At 42.1% G+C, this 18,222-nt stretch overlaps 1 protein-coding gene across 2 annotated transcripts in view; it reads left to right on the top strand.

Moving 5' to 3' along the window:
• Positions 1-452: 452 nt before the first annotated feature.
• The window catches only part of USP47 (ubiquitin specific peptidase 47), an 82,949-nt gene continuing 65,179 nt past the window's right edge, over positions 453-18,222 (top strand). For both annotated transcript variants that reach the window (XM_015421630.1, XM_015421629.1), the window contains exons 1-2: positions 453-741; positions 10,522-10,581. In XM_015421630.1, the coding sequence (XP_015277116.1) occupies positions 703-741; positions 10,522-10,581 (99 nt within the window). In that variant the 5' untranslated portion in view covers positions 453-702. The remainder of the gene's footprint in view (positions 742-10,521; positions 10,582-18,222) is intronic.

Below are 18,222 nucleotides of genomic sequence, written 5' to 3'. Positions count from 1 at the left end.
CATCTGTTTTAGTCGTGTGTGTCCAGATTAGTTTAATAAGAGGCAGATCGGTTGAAAACGAAGTGCTCAAAAAGCGAAGGAAAGTAAACGCTTTTTAAAAAAAACCCCAAAACTCTGCGTCCCCGGGACTCTGATGCGAGAGGGCGGTTGATGATTTCCTCCGAAAGGACAATTTGTCCTCATTGGCATTCCTCCTACGCCAACTGCGGAAGACCTTCCATGCAGCCGGCGAGGTTGCGGGAGCGGTTGGTCCACAGACAAGGGTTCCCGAGCTCGCAGCTCCGGGCGGTCCAGAGTCCGAGCCGCAGACGGCGGCGGCGGCGGCGGCGGCTTTCCTCAGGTCCTCCTCCCGAAGGGGAGGGGAAGGAGCCTCTGGAGAAACGACGCGGGCCTGGCTGGCGGAGTCTCGCGAGAGGCTTGTCGTCGGCCATTTTACCATTGATTGGCGCTGGCGAAGGGAGGGAGCTGAGGCGCCCTTCTTGCCCTCACTGAGCGGAGGGGGAGTGGGAGAGAGAGAGAGAGACGCACGCAGGCAGAAAGAGAAAAGAGGAGTGGGGGAAGGGGCGGACGGACGGAGACGGGGAAGATAACGATGAGCCGCCTGCGCCGCCTCTCCTCCTCCGGAGGCTCCTCTGGCTGCTGCTGACGACGACTCCCCGGGTTAGAGCCTGGCCGTGGGCCCTCGGCGGCCCGCCCCTGGCCATGGTGCCCAGCGAGGAGAACCAGCTGGTCCCCAAAGAGGTGAGCGAGGAGGCCCCGGGCCTAGCGAGGAGGCTGCGGGAAGGAGGGCCTGGGGGCCGCTGGGAGGGTGGAGGGGAGAGGCCTGCCTTTGCTGGGCGCCGCGGAGGCCAGCGCGGTGGCTTGAGTGGCCGCGCCTGTCGGAGGCGCGCACGCGTGTGTGTGGGGGAAAGAGAGTCGGGGCTGGCGGGGGGGCGGCTGGGAAGAGAAAACTGTGGAAACTGCTTGACGGGACGCCGCGGGGAAGCGGGGCTGGTGTGCGTATTGGAGGGAGGGCTGTCATTGTGGGAAGCTGGTGGGGAAGGGACGTCAAAGGAAGGCGGCTTTCTCCCTGAGGGAAAACCTTCGGGGCTTTCTCGCCCCCCCACCGTGACGACGCTTAAAACTTTTCCGGAGAACGAGAAGAGAGTCGTTTTTCTTTCATCTTGCGTCGATGTCAATAAATGGGGGGGGGGGGCGGGCAAGGTTCACTTCAGGCCGTAAAGAGGCAGCCGTAAAGCGTTTATAACGAGGGAATAAAACCCAGTGAACTTAAAAGGGACTCGTTTCCGAGTCAACGTGTTTGAGGGTGCGGTTGTGGTCCCGGTCGAATGCCAGACATTCTTACACGCGACTTTAAGAGGGGCTTGGGCAGGTAAGTGGAGGGCAGGCCTATCAGTGGCGACTAGTCGTGGTGGCCAGTGTTCCCTCTAAGCTGAGTTAGTGTGAGTTAGCTCACAGTTCTTTAGCCTCCAGCTCACCCATTTTTGTCTCAGCTCAGGAAGGAGGGCTCTAGAGCAAACTGATTTATGCAGCAGCCTAAACTTTTGCTCCCAGCTTTAAAGTAGAATTTTTGCTCACGAGTCTCCACAGCTTAGAGGGAAAATTGGTGGTGACTAAAGGGAACCTCCATAGTCAGAGGCAGTACACCTCTGAATCCCAGAGCCAGGAGGCAACATCAGGGGCAGGTTATGTATGCCCTGTTGTCGGTTCTCCGTAGTAACTGGTCGGCCACTGTGTGAGACAGGATACTGGCCTAGATGACCCACTGGTCTGATCCAGCAAGGCTCTTCTTGTGTTCTTAAGTAAGTCCTGTTATGTTTACTGGGGGCTTATCATGTAAGTGTAAACAGGAATCTTGTGGCACTTCGAGGACTAACATGTTTAGTTGTTAAGGTGTCACACAAGGCTCTTACATATTTATGCTGCAACCACCAATATGACTATTCTTCTGGATTTTTAGTGTGGGTTTGGGAAACATGGGAGCATTTCAATATCAAACGATTTGTGTGGTAGGTATTGGGTGAAAAATTACGAGTGATACTGAAGGGAGTTGTTGTTTCTTAGTTAGGTGCTGTGTTTAAATAAGTAGACAATATAGTCTCTGTCTAGCTTGGTGATTTTTTCCCCAAAAGTCCTCTGTTTAAAGGAACATTTTCCACATCAGTTTCCCATCATGGAAACCTGTGTGTTGCAGAAATGTCTTGGAGGTGCTCTAGGAGTTCATGTGGTGCTGTGTTTGAGCCTACTGGGTCTCACCTGTGAACGGTGACTTCATCATGAAATATACCTAACTCTGTGTTGTATGGGAAAATAAGTAATGAGGGGCAAAATTATTTTTCAGGTGCAGATTTCTTGCTGCTGTTATGTTCTAATTGAGACTCCAGAGTTTCTAGGTAGATAGTTTGGGAACCATTGGCTTTCAAAATATGAATCCTGTTTTTTTGTACTCTTGAGGAACTTGACTGTTTTTAAATGAGGCTGCAGGAATTGCTAGAAGAAATGATTGTGTGAAGGTTTGTGAAGGCCAGGAACAGGCTGGCAGTGTTTGTAAATTTTGCAATTGTAGAATATGGAGAGGTATGTTTGTATGATATCTTAATAAAGTTTCTGAAAATCTCTTCAGAACACTTCTGATGTGCAAGGATGTGTTTTGTCATCCCTGTACATAAGAACAATAAGAGATGCCAATGTTGGATCAGGCCAAAGGCCCATCCAGTCCAACACTCTGTATCACACAGTGGCCAGAAATACCAGTGCCATCAGGAGGTCCACCAGTGGGGCCAGGACATTAGAAGCCCTCCCACTGTTGACCCCCCCCCCAAGCACCAAGCATTTGGAATAGCATTATTTGTAAGTTGCATTTTTTGTAAGTTGCATTTGACATTATTTGTAAGTTGCATTTTTAAAGACTTGTATCCTATTTTCTTAGTATTTGAATTGTATTCCAGCATTTGCTTATCATCAGTGTACAGGAATTGCAGTGATTTGATACCTTACATAGTCCTATATAAAAATGTTATATAATTTTTAAGAAATGATATTGGAGGATTAAATATATGAACACCTTGTTATAAGCATATTATTTATCATTGTAAAAGAAAATATTCCATAATGCATTTTTCCCCAGAAAACAGCTTTGGGGGGGAAACTGCCCCCCATTCCCCCCCCCCGGCCTTCCCATCTCTAGTAATGTGGGAACGTGCAGTATGTGTGAGTTCTTTATTGGCTAATGACATTCATATAAGTATGCATAGGTTTCAGTTTAGCTAGCTGGAGCGCTTTGTCAAGTTTTGTATGTTTCTAGCGAGTCATGTAGTACACTTCTAATAGCTGTTAATTGTGATTTTGAGGAAGAAATTTATTAAACTTTAGGAATCCTGCTCCCAAACCTGTTCACTAAACATTCAAAAGAATGCCCTAGTCCAAACTCTTTGAGTGCTTGAGGACACATACAGAGCTTCAGATGGAACATGTAGGTCTCCCCAGCCCTACACATGCTTCTGAAAGTAGTTGTTTCACATTTTGATGGGGGTTAATAGGAGTGGGGGATGAGAGATTCAGTTATCTTTTGGTAATAGTCAGTGTATGGGTAGTTCTGCCTATGGAGCTGGAAGGCCTTCATTGTCTGCACACAGTGACTTTCCAGATGTCTATGTGTGATACCATACAGCATCCTAATATATCTATTGGAAAGGAGTTGTGTTGTAGGCCTCATTAAATTATATTAAAACAATAAAATTAATAGGGTTGCACTGTACAAAGTGGTTCATAGACTTAACTTGGAGAAATGATTAGGAGCTGTGGTATATGCTAGTGTGCATATAGCTTGCTGTAAGTAGCATCCTGCTATATAATTTTGCTTCTTTTAATGTGTCATATGTTACTACTTATACTTCAGTTCTGTTTTTATATTTCTAGTTCCAGATTTCTACAATTTATTTTATTATTTTATTATTAAATGTATACCCCGCCCTACCCAGCCACGGCTGGCTCAGTCCTAATCCTGTTGCATTGTTATTGAATGTTCATGTTGTTGATTATATTGACTCACTCTGTGTAATCCGTCGTGAGTCCCAGTGAGAAAGGTGGACTATAAATAATGTAAATTAAAAAAAAAAACTGGTAGGAAAGGATTTTTACCATAATGATACTTACTACTCGCAGGGCTCTTTTTGTAGCAGGAACTCCTTTGCATATTAGGTGACACACCCATAATGTAGCCAATCCTCCAAGAGTTTACAGAGCTCTTCTTACAGGGGCTACTGTAAGCTCTTGGAGGATTGGCTACATTAGGGGTGTGTCGCCTAATATGCAAAGGAGTTCCTGCTACAAAAAGAGAAGGCCCTGGCTGTGATCATAATGATCAGATTTGTGGTCAGAGTTACCAAAATGCACTCAGAAGTTAAGTTTTTAAAAAAATATTCCTGAGCTATGCAGAATTTCAATTACTTCCCATTTTGGATATATAAAGTGCATCTAGGGAAAGCAGAGGAAGATGATTCTGTTATGTCTTCCAAGCTCATCATTGCATTTTGTTGAAAATACATAATGTAAATTTTAATTGTTGGCAGTGTAATTGCTGTTAACTATTTTGTTCAGTATATCCGACGAAGTGTGCATGCACATGAAAGCTTATACACCCGGAATAAAAATTTGTTGGTCTTAAAGATGCCACTGTACTCAGACTTTGTTTTATGTCATATTTATTATTTTTTATGTTCTATTTATAACTATAGTTTCTTGGACTTAAGTTCAGAGTGGAATATACTAAGTGATAAATTCTGCATTTTATCTGAATTTCTCATACTTCATGTTTAAAACTTATTCTGCCTTCTGTTTAATGCCTTTGAAAATCCCTTAAGCTTCTGAGCTCTTAAGAGGTGTATACAATATATAGTAGCATTTTTACTGAGTTAGTTATTGCTCTGTACTGATGTAAAATTGCATCCCATGTATATTTGGTGGTATGAATAATAGAAGAAAAATATCCCTTGATTTAAGAGCCAATACGACAATAAAAGGTATCTCCCTGATAGACCCACATGTTTGATTGGAATAATCAGTCTTTTCCCATCTATAAAGTGTCCCTTATATATCAGTTCTGTAATACTGTAGACAAGTTCACAACAGGAGAATATTGTCACAACAACCATATCTAGAAATCTGAACTCTAGGAAGATTTCTTGAAATATTTAACTATTTATGTAATACCCCAGTGGAGTGTACGGAATTATAGGGAATCCCCATCAAAGGTCAATAATTTCTAGATGGCTACCTTAATAGTGTTTGAAGAATATTTAACTTTCATTTTTATAAATGCAGGCCTTGATTAATTTTCTTTATCTCTTGGAGCCAGATTCCTTTTTTAGTCTTCAGGTTTTGTGTTTTAATGACTGTGTTTTCTAATAACTGCTATCAAAACCCTAATCCTAAATTCGTCACTGTTTTTCATAACACTATTAGTGTCATAACAAAAGTGTTGTAGTATATGAACATGGAGTAGCCCTCATTATCATATCCAGAACAAAAAGCTAACCTCTAACCCAGGGTTGCCAACATTACTTCTGAAAATATCTCAAGCTACTCCCCTGTCCCCCAGCACATTAACAAGGTTTGTTCTTTCCTGGAAGCAGCACATGGACTAGGAAGAGCATCAGAAATTAAATGCTGTTGTCAGCTAAGCAGCATAGGAAAAAAAAATCTCATGAAATGAAAACTTTTAGAAAGCTTTTTATGGTCTGTTCCTGGGTCTTCTAAGAGGATGCACAAGCTACCAGTAGTTCCCAATCTACCCATTGGAGACCCTGCTCTGATTCTAACTGAACTTCTTCCTGATTTCTCCTAATTTTATTATTGCTTTAAAAAGTTCAATTTAAGTGAGTATTAGAATGTTGAGAAATGAATTCATCTTTCACCACTAAGTGGTGTAAAGTTGAGAGCCAGTGTGGTGGTGTGGTTCAGACTAGGAGCTGGGAGGCCGAGATTCAAATCTCCATTCTATCATAGAAGCTTGCTGGGTGACCTTGGGTCAGTCGCATTCTGTCACATTCTGTCAGCCTATCCTACCTCACAGGGTTGTTGTAAGGATAAAATGGAGGAGACGAGAATGGTATAAGCCAATTTGGGTGATAGGTTAGATATAAATGAAGTAAATAAGTTAGCATAAGCAATGACAAGCACTTTATATGTCTGTGGCATACAGCAAAACATATTCTCCTTTGAAATAATAAATAAACTTGGTGTTAGGAGGGTTGCCAACGTTTTCACTGGTTCTTATAGCTGTCCCTTTAACATCAGTTTGATCTGCACCAAACACCAGGGGATGTTCTTTACCTCCGTGGCACAAAAATCTTCCACTGCCCATTCCCATTCATGAAGCTTTTAGTAAAGGGATGGGGCATCTTTCTCCAGGCCCATTGGCAGCCCTAGTTGTTAGTGAAGATGTTTTTGACTGGGAAATTGTAAAGAAATAATTCCTTTAGGAATCAGCAAGGAATACCGGGCTGGAGAAGAAGAGCAGAACAGGAGCTGAAGTGGAGCTGAAGTTCCAGCTGTCAGGTTTGGTGAAGTACAGGAACAGGGAGACTGCGTCCTCTCCATCAGATGTCAAGGGAGAAATAGGGGAGAGGGACACAGGAAGTGCCTAAGATCAGCTGGTGGTGTTTGTCCAGGCAGAAAACTGGAGCCTGACCTTGAAACAAAATGACTAATAAAGGTTGATGTGAGTAGCAGTCTGTACTTTGGTTATGGCTCCTGGGTAGCATGCTTGTCACAAAGCATCCTGTCAAAAAAAATGTTCTGACCAGGAATGGGGCAGCATGATGATATCTGGCCTCCAAGTATTCTGAACTTGTTAAGGCTCCTATTAGAATAGACCACCAATTGTAGTTGGGAAGCTTGTCTTCACTGATGTTCTTAAAAGTTTTCCCCCCCTACATCGCAGCTCTTTCACGCTGCATCCAACAGCTTCTTAAATGTCAGAATCCATTTCTGATGTGATGCATATGTTGTTAAAAAAAGAAAGATCTCACTGTGCACATTTTTCTTGATTAGTGCATCTGTGTTGGAATTCTATATGTTTCCACTTAGGTGGTAGTTCTGGGGTGTTATTTGATAATGGGGCTCATCATTCTGGGCTGCTTGGTGATTCTAGAAATTATGCTTGTTCTTTCTGTCTTGTTAAGTGCTGGTATCTAAATCTGATCCTAGACTTCAAAAAACTGAGGTTATTCTAAGGATTTGTAATGCCTTTGTAAAAAGCTGTACGATTATGAAGCTTTTAATGATTGTAGCTGAAAAATAGTTTATAGTTAGCAGTATGGGGTCATCCCAGCTGTACACTATACTGTCACAGGAAGTAGGAGTGATCTTTGAAGGCTCTGAGATGAGTTCCCTCTTCAATGCTGTTGCAAGCATGGGATATATCTTACCATAGGCTGGAAGAAATTCCTCAGGTTAAGTGGCATTTCCTCTTCCTGGAAGGCAGTTTCAGGCTTTGCTCACTGGAGTGATACATGCTTTATAGTCAGTTGTTCAATTTTAAAGGTTGGCTTTTCTTTTCTTTTTGTAGGCCTGACTAGAGCCATAATGAGTTCGGGAATTTTGGGTCCATGGAAAAGTGCAGATTTAGGGAGAAATTGAAATATTCCATATCAACCTTATACTTACTGCTTTAACAACCCAAAATGCATCATTTATAACTTATTATTTTTATTATTTATTAGATTTATTAATCACCCTATCCCAGTTTATGCATATAAAACTGTGCTATTTGGTCCAGTCACATACTCCCAGCCTAACCTACCTCACTGGGTTGTTGTGAGGATAAAATAAAGGAGAAGATAATGCTGTGGGCATCTTTGGGTCCCCATGGGGAAGAAAGGTGATGTGTAAATGAAGTAAGTAAATAAATATCCTCAAAACCATCCAGTGAAAGAAGTTAGGCTGACATTGTGTGACTGGCCCAAGGTAACCCAGCTGGCTTCCATGGCAGAATGAGGATTCCAACCTGGGTCACCCTGATCTTTGTCTGACCTTCTGACCACTATACCGTATTGGTTCTCATCTTGCTTCATAAGGTCTGAACTGAAGAACTTTGCTAGAAATGGAAATGTAGTATGTAAGCATTCTGTAGTAGAAACATTCTCCAGTAGAGAGACAGAACAAGTTTTCTCTCCCGCCTTTCCCAGTATCTCTCCTGGCTGTCTGTTGTACTGGACCCTCAGTAGGGCTAATAGCATATTCCACATTTTGTTTCCTTTATGATTATGCTTGTAGATCTGCTTAACAGCTGAACATTTAATGTATCCTCTGTATGGAGAGTACCTAAACTACAAGTGACTGCAGTAATATCTTCAAACCCGTCTCTGCTCAAGTTATATTTAAAACAAGGATGGGGACAAGTGTCGAAGGAGTTGAGCCTTCCCTTGCTGTTTGGCTGATCCTCCATACTTCCTCTTCCAGCTGAGTTCATCTCTAGTATTGGAGTCTGGCAGGGTGGGGAAAGACACCCCCCCCCCCCAAGATAATGTTAAGCATGAAAGCAGATGACTCTGAATTTATACTGCAAACTTTTTAGAAGAGGACAACAGTTTTTATTATACAATAATATACAATAAATAACTCCAGAAGAAAATAGTTACTTTCAGTCTTTGCATGTCTTTGTATTGTAATTGTTCACAAGCCGTATCAGATCACACTGTTTCAAATTTATAAAGAAAAGAGATTGGCTTTTTAAATCCACCCAGGAGTCAAACTACCAGGCAAAGGCTCAGATACATTGACCAACTGGCAGTGGAGCCCTGAGCAAAATTACACTCTTCTAAATCAGGTTAAATAGATGGGCTTAGAAGGGTGTAACTATCCTTAGGGATGCATTGTTAACCCTCCCCCATTCACAATATTTTCTGTAGGCTAGGAAGTAGCCTTTAATCAACAGAATGTGTTATTTCCAATCCGACAGGATGTTTAACATTAACTATTTGCCTTATCCTTCCTCATCTAAAATGTCCACAAGCTCATAACACTGGGACCACTGGTAGATGCACCGATTGGCACTGTGCACATTAAGGGCAGATGTTCACAGACCATCCTGACCCAGACAAAACAATAGAGCAGGGCAACATGAGAGCAAGGGGGTCTCCCACGGCTACAGCAAACTTGGCTGCTCCACTGGAATCACAGCTGATGCCAGCTGCCCCACTTCTGGGAGGCCAACTCCAGGTGTTGCCACAGGAGGTGGAGCCAAACCCAAAGTGACTGCCAGAAGAGGTGGAGTCAAATACCATACCTCCATCCTTGTTTTGCAAAAGAAGGGCAGAAGAAGAATAAAAAAGAAACTAAGTTTTTCAGAAAATTTCCTGACTCAGATTTCCCCAGAAAACGCATATCACTAAGAGTTGCTTGGGGACAGGGATGTGGCTTAATGGCAGAACATCTGCTTTGTGTACAGAAGGTCCCAGGCACAGTACACCGCATTGCCAGTTAAAAGTTCAGGTACTGGGTGATATGGAAGACTCTACCTGAGACCCTGGAGAATTGCTCCCAGTCAGAGGAGAAACACTGATCTTAGGTATATCAAGGCAGTGTAATGCATTCCCAGGCAACTAGGTAGGAAAGTGTTATAAAAATTCTTCTTTTTCAGTTAGGTCAAAAAGAATTAAGAGGGGTAGTCAGGATTGTAAGATGTTTTTGTGTGCTAGAAAAGAGCAAGATTCCAGTAGCACCTTAAAGACTAACAAAATTTGTGGCAGGGTATGAGCTTTTATGAGTCACTGCTCACTTCTTGTGTGTGCTAGTAGTAAGTTTTGTGTTGTAACTGAAAAGGATAAGGAGGTGGAGTCAGATCACACTCATCGCCATTGGTAATGGGAAACTAAGGTAACACAAAAGGCTGACTGGTGGATGGAAAAAAAGAGGAAGCAGCAGCAGAATCCCTCTCCCAGCACGAAGCTCAGGAGGAGAGCCGGATTCAAGGATTTTCCATGTAGAGATGTAGGTTGGTGTATGCTGTATGCCACTTGTGATCCTTAGCTGTTCTAATGAGGTGGAAATGGATAGGAAGGTAATGTTGGTTTTGTGCTGTGATTCAAAGGCTAGCTACGCTATAAGGAGTAGAGGATAAATATTCTTGATATTAAGGACAGCCATGAAATTACAAAGGAGAACTTAATTTAAGAAATCTCAAAACTAAGTTTCTGTAGATTCCATATTACAACAGTTCTGAAAAATATCCCTCCTTTTCCTATATCTGAAGTTAGGAAGAATTCCATGTGATTGCATGTGCCTTAATGACTTCAGTAATGGTTTGTATTAGGGTCATATGAAGTACAAGACCCTCAATCAAAAAGTATGGAAAGTAGGATTTTATGTGTCTTCAAATGTATATTATAGGTGTCCATTACAGCATTTAAAGGAAAATTTACTTCATATTAGATCCTGGCTTATGTCCAATGATAAAATTTAATTGCTCTTTACTTCAAGGTAGTACAATTTTTACCATTTTGTTTTTATATATCTCAGGATATGCTTTGGAGATGCAGACAAAGCATCTTTGATGAAATGAAGAAGAAATTTTCACAGGTAGATGGCTGAAGTAAATATTTAAAAATTATAGACCAACTTCAGTAATGGCATGAAACTTTAGTGCTTAACATGAGCATGAGTAAGTAAAATACTCAAAGCATGTGTTTTTGGGTTTTAATTCTTAACATAGCTCTAACAACTGAAGCTTTGAAACTTTTGAGTCTATATGTTTTTTAAAACAGTAACCTTGGTTGCTCTTACCCAGCCTCTATCCTCGAGAACCAGAAGCAAGGTTTTGGTAGTTCCTTTGCAGTTTACTGAAGGCTTTTTAATAAAATTATGTTCAGAATACCAAGTTAGTAGTCAGGGATGTGTTTGTGGTGCCTGTGCTCTGCACTTAAGAAAACATTGTGTCCCTGCTTTTCCTAATGCCAAGTTAGAGTTTTTGCAAGACTGTTAGTATACACTTATGCTTCTTTCTTGTGGCTGCATGATTTCCTACAAACAGCTATGGTTTAAAGAGCTTGGCTGCTGAATATTATATTTTCCAGAAAACAATCTAAGTTTCTTACTGGATTCTTTGCTAGAAAATGGTAGCTAATATGTTTATAAGAATATTGCTAAATACTTGAATATACATAATTATGGGTTGGAGTGATGTCTTGCAAGCATTGTGTTCTGTGATATTGGCTTCAGAGTAGTTGGCGTGTCAGTCAAATATTGTCAATTGACCACTTATTACTTGATTGCTATTATGTTGGCAGTTGTCTGTCTCTTTAAATAGGTTATCACTGTCATTGGAAAACCAAAGTTGGAGGCTGATGTTTGTTTCCCAGTTCTGCAGGAGTTTGCACATGTGTGAGCGGCCTTCTTGCTGCTCTACACAACCACATTTTAAAGTTGACTTTCATCTTCTATAACTGATGCTTGTGCATGCTTTTAAATTGTATTTTAAATACTGTAATTGTGTACTCTGCGTTTTGTATGTTATATTAAATATGCGTTCAGCTGGAGAAACTGCTAAGGTTATCTCAAGTTGCACACCACAGGTCCTATTGGACACTGCCCTTGCCCATTTTCCTGGGGTTGGTGCCACACTGGGAATGGTGCTCAGAAGAGCCACATGTGGCTCCTGAACCACTGAATGAGTATCACTGTCCTAATTCCCCGCCATCCCAATATATGGTAAATTGTTAAGAGTTCTGTCCTTTTTGAAGTATAAGCTGTATTTAAGTATATGTAGATAACGGGAAAGGGGCCGCAGTGGCTCAGAGGTTAAGACACTGTGTTGCAGACCGGAAGGTCGGTAGCTCGGCAGTTTGAGACCCTAGTGCCACGTGACAGTGAGCTCCTGTCTCTGGCCCCAGCTCCTGCCAACCTAGCAGTTCGAAAGCAAGAAATTGCAAGTAGATAAATAGGTACCACTTTGGTGGGAAGGTAACGGCGTTCCTTGGACCTCGACGTTTAGTCATGCCGGCCCCAATGAGTTTCCCCACAAAGTAATCAGTTACTATCAATTCAGACCCTGCAGTGTATTAAAAGTTATGATTTTTCACCCCAACATGCATCAGTTTCTCCTTACGTTGAACCACATTTGCTATTTAATCATTCACTTTGTCTTTTACTGGCCCAAATAATTTGGTATCATCCTCAGACTTACGCCCTTTTACTTTTTATTTAATTTTACTTTTTATTCTAAGTATTGAGTCTTTGTGCAAAAAGTAGATTAATACTGGAGTTAAATGAATGTTGAAAGCTCCAGTAGTGGATTAATATGGAATTCTACTGCTTCTCTCTGTTGTGAAAGCTATCGATTTATTCGTGCTCTCTGCTTCCTGTCATTTAATAATCTAATACATGAGGGGGCCCAATTTCTTTAACCTGTAGCTTCTAAGTTTACTCAGGAGCCATTTGCAAGGTTGCACCTTTTTAGCCTCCTAAAAGTACAGACCAGCAAACTCTTGCTTTCCCTCCAACTGAATTCAGTGCCCAGTTAGTTGCCATAGAAGCCAATCCCTTCCCCTGATGTTGCGTGTTGGCACTGATATTGAGAAGTTTACAACCTCTGAGTGTGGATGTTTCCTTTAATCACTATGGCTTTGTAGCAGTGATCAACCTTTCCTCCATGTATCTGTCTAATCCTGTTTTAAAAGCTTTGTAGCCATCAACCACATCCTCCAGCAATAAATTGCACATTTTAATCCCTCATTGAGTAAAGACATTCCCCCCCTCCTGACTCTACTTTCCCAACAATTTCGTTGTATCCCCTCAAGTTTTAGTTTTCATATTTTGTCCATTCTCTCTGCTCCATGCATCCTATATATAATCACTCTAACGTGTTGGCTGTTTCAAGCTCTCCCATTGGCTGTGCTGTGCCATTGGCCCATCAACCGCCACTCGAGTACTCGCGTGCCATTGGCTGGGGGCTGGGTCCACCGTCCACTCCTCTTCCCCACCCACTGCCAGCCTGGACACTCTTCCCTCATAGAATAAACTGCTAAAACAGCTGTCTCTCCTAACATAGACACTTCTCCTTCTTGGCTCCTGTGGGACTAACTTTTCCCTCAGTGGCTGTTGCTAGGCAACCAAGTTTGGTTCTGTCGGTAAAAAGGCAAAGGCAGGAGGCCCTTTTCAGGCCTTTGTGGAGCCTGGAGAGGGTGGGGTTTGTGGAGTGGTGGGACCTCAGAAAGGTACAATGCCATAAACTCCACACTCCAAACCAGCCATTTTCTCCTGGGGAACCATTGTTGCCATTGTTGCCAATCTCCAGGTAAGATCTGGAGATGACTCAGAATTACAACTGCTCTCCAGATGGCAGAGATTAGTTTCCCTGGAGAAAATGGTGGGCTCTGTATCCTTATATGCTGCTGAGGTGGCCCCCATATGACAGCCAGTGTGTCGTAGCAGTTATTGCTTCAGAGCAGGGTCTGCCTGACCCAGGTTCTTCCTGTGGAAGCTGATTTGGTGATTTCAAACCTCTCACAGACTTTCAACCTAACCTACCTCACAGAGTTGTTGTGCAAATCTAAAGCAGGAGAGGAGAATGGTTTGAGCTCCTTCGGTCACTACTGTGGATAAAGACAGTACTTTTTCTAGTTAGAGGCTGCAAGGAGGGGGGAAGAGATGGAAACCTGAAGTCAGAGGGGCACATAATGGTATGTTGATGGTTGACTGGGAAGGAGATAGTGTTGCCACCTCCAGGTTGGGAAATTCCTGGATATTTGAGGGGTGGACCCTGGAAAGGGTGGGGTTTAAGGAGGGGTGGTTTCTCAGACAGGTACAATGCCATAGCCCCTACCCTTCAAACCAGCCATTTCCTCCTGGGAAACCATTGTTGCCAATCTGCAGGGGAGGGCTGGAGATCACTCAGAATTACAACTGCTCTTCAGATGGCAGAGATCAGTTCCCCTGGAGAAAACAGTAAGCTCTGTCATTATACCCTGCTGAGGTCACCACAGCAAATTGATGCCGAGTGCCCAAGGCCAGGGCACCTGCCCAGAGTCTCTTTGTAGAGCTTTTATTTATTTCCACAACAGGCCTTATTCATAGTAGTTTTATAAACCTCTGTCATATTTCCTTCTACCCCCAGTCATCTCTTTGTCTAAACTGAAAAGTCCCAGATTCTTCAGCCTTTCCTCATAGGAAAGGTGCTCCAATCACTTAATCATATTGGTTATGCTCTTCTGTACTTTTTCCAAGTCTGCAATATCCTCTGTGAGATACAGTGACCATAACTGTACATAACTGTACATGCTATTTCAAATGAAGCTGTACCATATATCTATACAGGGGAGTTATAATATTGGCTGTTCTATTTTTGATCCCCAGCATTGAATTCAGTTCCTCTTTTCACTGCTGCAGCACACACACACATTTTCACTGAACTCTCCACTACAATTTCAAGGTCTCTTTCCATCTCAGTTTCAGCAAGTTGAGACCCCATTAGTGTATACTTGAAGCTGGAATTTTGGTTCCAGTTTGCACCACCTTACACTTACATACATTGAACTTCATCAGTCACATTGTTGCCCGCTCACTTTGTGGAGACCCTCCTGGAACTTTTCACAATCATCCTTGGTTTTCACCACCCTGAATAATTTTGTGTTGTCTGCAAACATGGCCATGACACTGCTTACCTCCAGTTCCATATCATTTATGAACTAATTAAATACTGCCAGACGCAATCCCCTCTTCTTACCTCCCTCCATTTTTCTTCCTTAAAAAAACAAACCGGGGGGGGGAATTATGGGTAAAAGCTCAAAATCCAGCAGAGTTAAGGAAAGATAAAAACTATACATAAAATAGATACAAAAATATAACTGGTGGCAGATACACACATACATTTCTGTAGGTTTCCAGATATCTAAAAATAATTCCATATACAATTGTCATCTGTATGCCATGCGTTCAAATATTGATAGAGTTCTAAGGTCCTTAATCCATTGATTAAGCGCACACTTTTATCTTTCCAGTGTTGTGATACAAGTCTTTTAGCTGTAGTAAGGGCATGGAGGGTCCATTTTCTTTGATCATGGGTTAGCCTCTAATGGATGGGTAGATAGTTCAAAAGTACATAAGCATCATAAAAAATCAGTGAATATTTTAATACTAAATTGATTTGAGTAATAACTTTTCCCCTGAAAAAAATGAATGGCTGGACACTTCTACAGCATATGTTTAAATGTGGTTTCTTTGAGTTACAGTGCTAACCATTAGAACAGGGTGTCAAACATAAGGCCCGGGGGCCGAAATCAGCTCGTCCAGGGCTTATATGTGACCTGTGAGCAACTAGCGCAAGGGAGGGAACAAGAGACTGTTGGGGGGGGGATTGGGCAGAGCCACTACAATTGTGGCTTCAGCAAGGCAAAACAATCTTGTCTGCAGCAATCAAGCAGTGTGGGAGCATCTTGCCCAGTGCTGCACCACTGTGTCTTCAGTCCGCCCATGTGGGTTTTCCTCCGCCCCCCCCCCCCAGCCTATGGGGCCTTGATACAAGAACTCAGAGTTTACCACCTGCTGTCCTTTATGCAGTTTCTATCTCTAGTACCTGGCATTACGTTTTATGGCTCTCATGACCCGGCCCAACAAACTGACATTTATGTCAGATCTGGTCATCATAACAAATGAGTTAGACACCTCTGAGTTAGACACCTTACGCAGTCCTTTACTAAACAGTTGCGATGGTGTCTAGTATATCCTAAACATAATTTTTTGCTGATTGAGTCACAACCTAAGATCCATGGAGAGAGCAGGTATAAACTTGAAGGCCGTATCCCATTGCTTTGGCAAAATTGGGGTATCTAGCTCATTCCATTCATTCCTGAGACTCTGAATATCATATTTATTAAGTGACCATATATTTATAGACAGATATTGTAGGTTTTGTTTTCTGCATTGATTCAATTAGAGTTCTTACTTTTCACTTCTCTCCATTGTGAAAACTGTCCATTTATGCCTATTCTTTGCTTCCTATTGTTTAATCAAATTTTTAAATCCATAAGAAGAGCTGTCCTCTGGAGTCTTTGGTGAGGTACCTTGTTAAAAGCCTTCTGAAAGTCAAGTATATAAAGTTTTCTGGGTCACCACAATCTACGTGTTTGTTCACTTTCTCAACCACTAAAAGTTAGTGAGGTAGGATTTCCCTTTGCTGAAGCTATTCTGATTTTTCATTCAGCAGGCTTTGTTCTTCTGTGTGCCAAATAGATGTGTCTTTAATTAGTTTCTACTAATTTGCCCGGGACAGACACTAGGCTAAATGGCCTGTAATTTCATTGTAACATTTGCTGCTCTCCCGTCCTCTGGTACAGTGGCTGTTTTTATTGACAAGTAACGTATACAGGTTTGTAGGTCAAAAGTCTCAAATTAGAGTTGGGTGTAGGCGATCAGGACCTGGAGATGTACTGGTTTTTAAATTTCCCCAGTAGGTCTAGAAATTAATCTCTTATCACCTCAATTTGAACCAGTTCTTCACACTCATTTCCTGAGAACAGTGGGTGTGGGTACATGACGCACACTTTCTGCGGTGAACATGAAGAACTCATTTAGCATTTCTACCATCTTCCCATTTTCCTTTTGCAATCCTTTTATTCCTTGGTCATCCCAAAGGCTCAACACCTTCTCTGGGTATGTTTAAAGAAATGTTTATTGTTTGTTGTCATGCATTTAGCAATCTGCTCCTCAAATCCTTTTCCTGCCTGATTATTGTGCTTCTTTTATTGGTTAATTTATTTGAAACATTTATTAGCCACATTTCTTCCTTATGAAGTTCAAGGGGGCTTACATAAATAAAATACAGTAGAGTACATAAAAATGTATAAAGCCAAAACTTAAAGACTGAAAGTGAGGAGGCCAGGAACACATCCCTGGGGAGGTTGTTCCATAGTAATGGGGCTGCCACTGAAAAGGCTCTCTCTCATGTACTCACCAAATAAGCTTCTTAGATTCATGGTACAAACAGGAGGGCCCTTCCCTGTGATCTTAATTCCCAGGCAGGAACATATGGTAGAAGACTGTCCTTCAGAAACCCCTGTTTCAAGCCATGTTGGATTTTAAAGATCAAAATCAGTACCGTGCATTGGGCTCAAGAGCAGATCACTAGCCTTTGTAATTGATCTGGTATCAGGGTCACATGCTTCTGATAGTTGTTCCCAACCAACCATGCAGCCACAGCATTCTGCACTAGCTGCAGCTTTTGAACACTCTTCAAGGGTAGTCCCAAGCAGAGTGAATTACAGTACTCCAGTCTAGGTTTAACTGTGGCTAGATCTGTCTGACTCAGGAATGGATGCAGCTGATGCACCAGCCGAACTAGGTAAAAGCACTCTGGGCTACTGGAGTCTTTTGCCAGACTCTGTGCTCCCTTCTGTCCACCTCCCACTTCTTAAAATAAGTCATTTTGCTTTTTATGGCCTTTTTATGGGTTGATAACGATGAAGACATATTTTTAGATTGGCAGTACCTTACTTAACTTGAGAAATGCATTCAACCTATGCTGTAATTAATGTGGTTTTAAATAGCTTCTAAGCATCCTCTGAGGATTTAAGATTTTTATGTTTCCCTTTTAGCTTCTTTCTAAATAGTTTCCTCATTTTTGTTAATTTCCCTCTTTTGAAAACAAAAGTTACAGTTCGGGACCTTAAAGGTATCTTTCCATTGACAAGAATGCTGAAATTAATAGCATTATGGTCACTGCTCTCAACTGGTGCAACAGCATCTTCATCTTGCATCAGGTCTCGAGCTCTGCTCTGAACCAAGTCCACGATCACTAGTCTTCTGGTTGGTTTGACCAACTGCCCCAGTGTACAGTCATTTATGATGTCTAAGAATCTCATTTCTGCAGCAGGACTCAAGCATATGTTTATCCAATCAGTGTGAAGGAGCTGAAGTCACACAGTGTCGCAACATTATCTGCTTTAGTCACCTCCCTTATTTCTTTCTCCATCTTGAGATCAGCCTCAAGGGTTTGATCAGGTAGGCAATAGTACACCTCGATTTTTAAGTAACCCTTAAGACCCAGTATTCCCACCCATATCACTTCTGTTGGGGAGTTAATTCCCCTAACATTTCTAACTTACTAGATTCTATGCCCTCTTTGAAATACAAATACAAACATTCAGCCTCCTCCGATACTTCATTGTGCTCCGGGGATGAGAATCCAGACCCCCCAGTGGAACCCTCTGAAAATGCAGCAAGTTGTGT

The sequence above is a fragment of the Gekko japonicus genome, unplaced genomic scaffold, assembly GCF_001447785.1.
Source record: "Gekko japonicus isolate JY-2015 unplaced genomic scaffold, Gekko_japonicus_V1.1 scaffold1834, whole genome shotgun sequence".
NCBI lineage: Eukaryota > Metazoa > Chordata > Lepidosauria > Squamata > Gekkonidae > Gekko > Gekko japonicus.
This window is presented reverse-complemented; position numbering and strand designations above follow the sequence as displayed.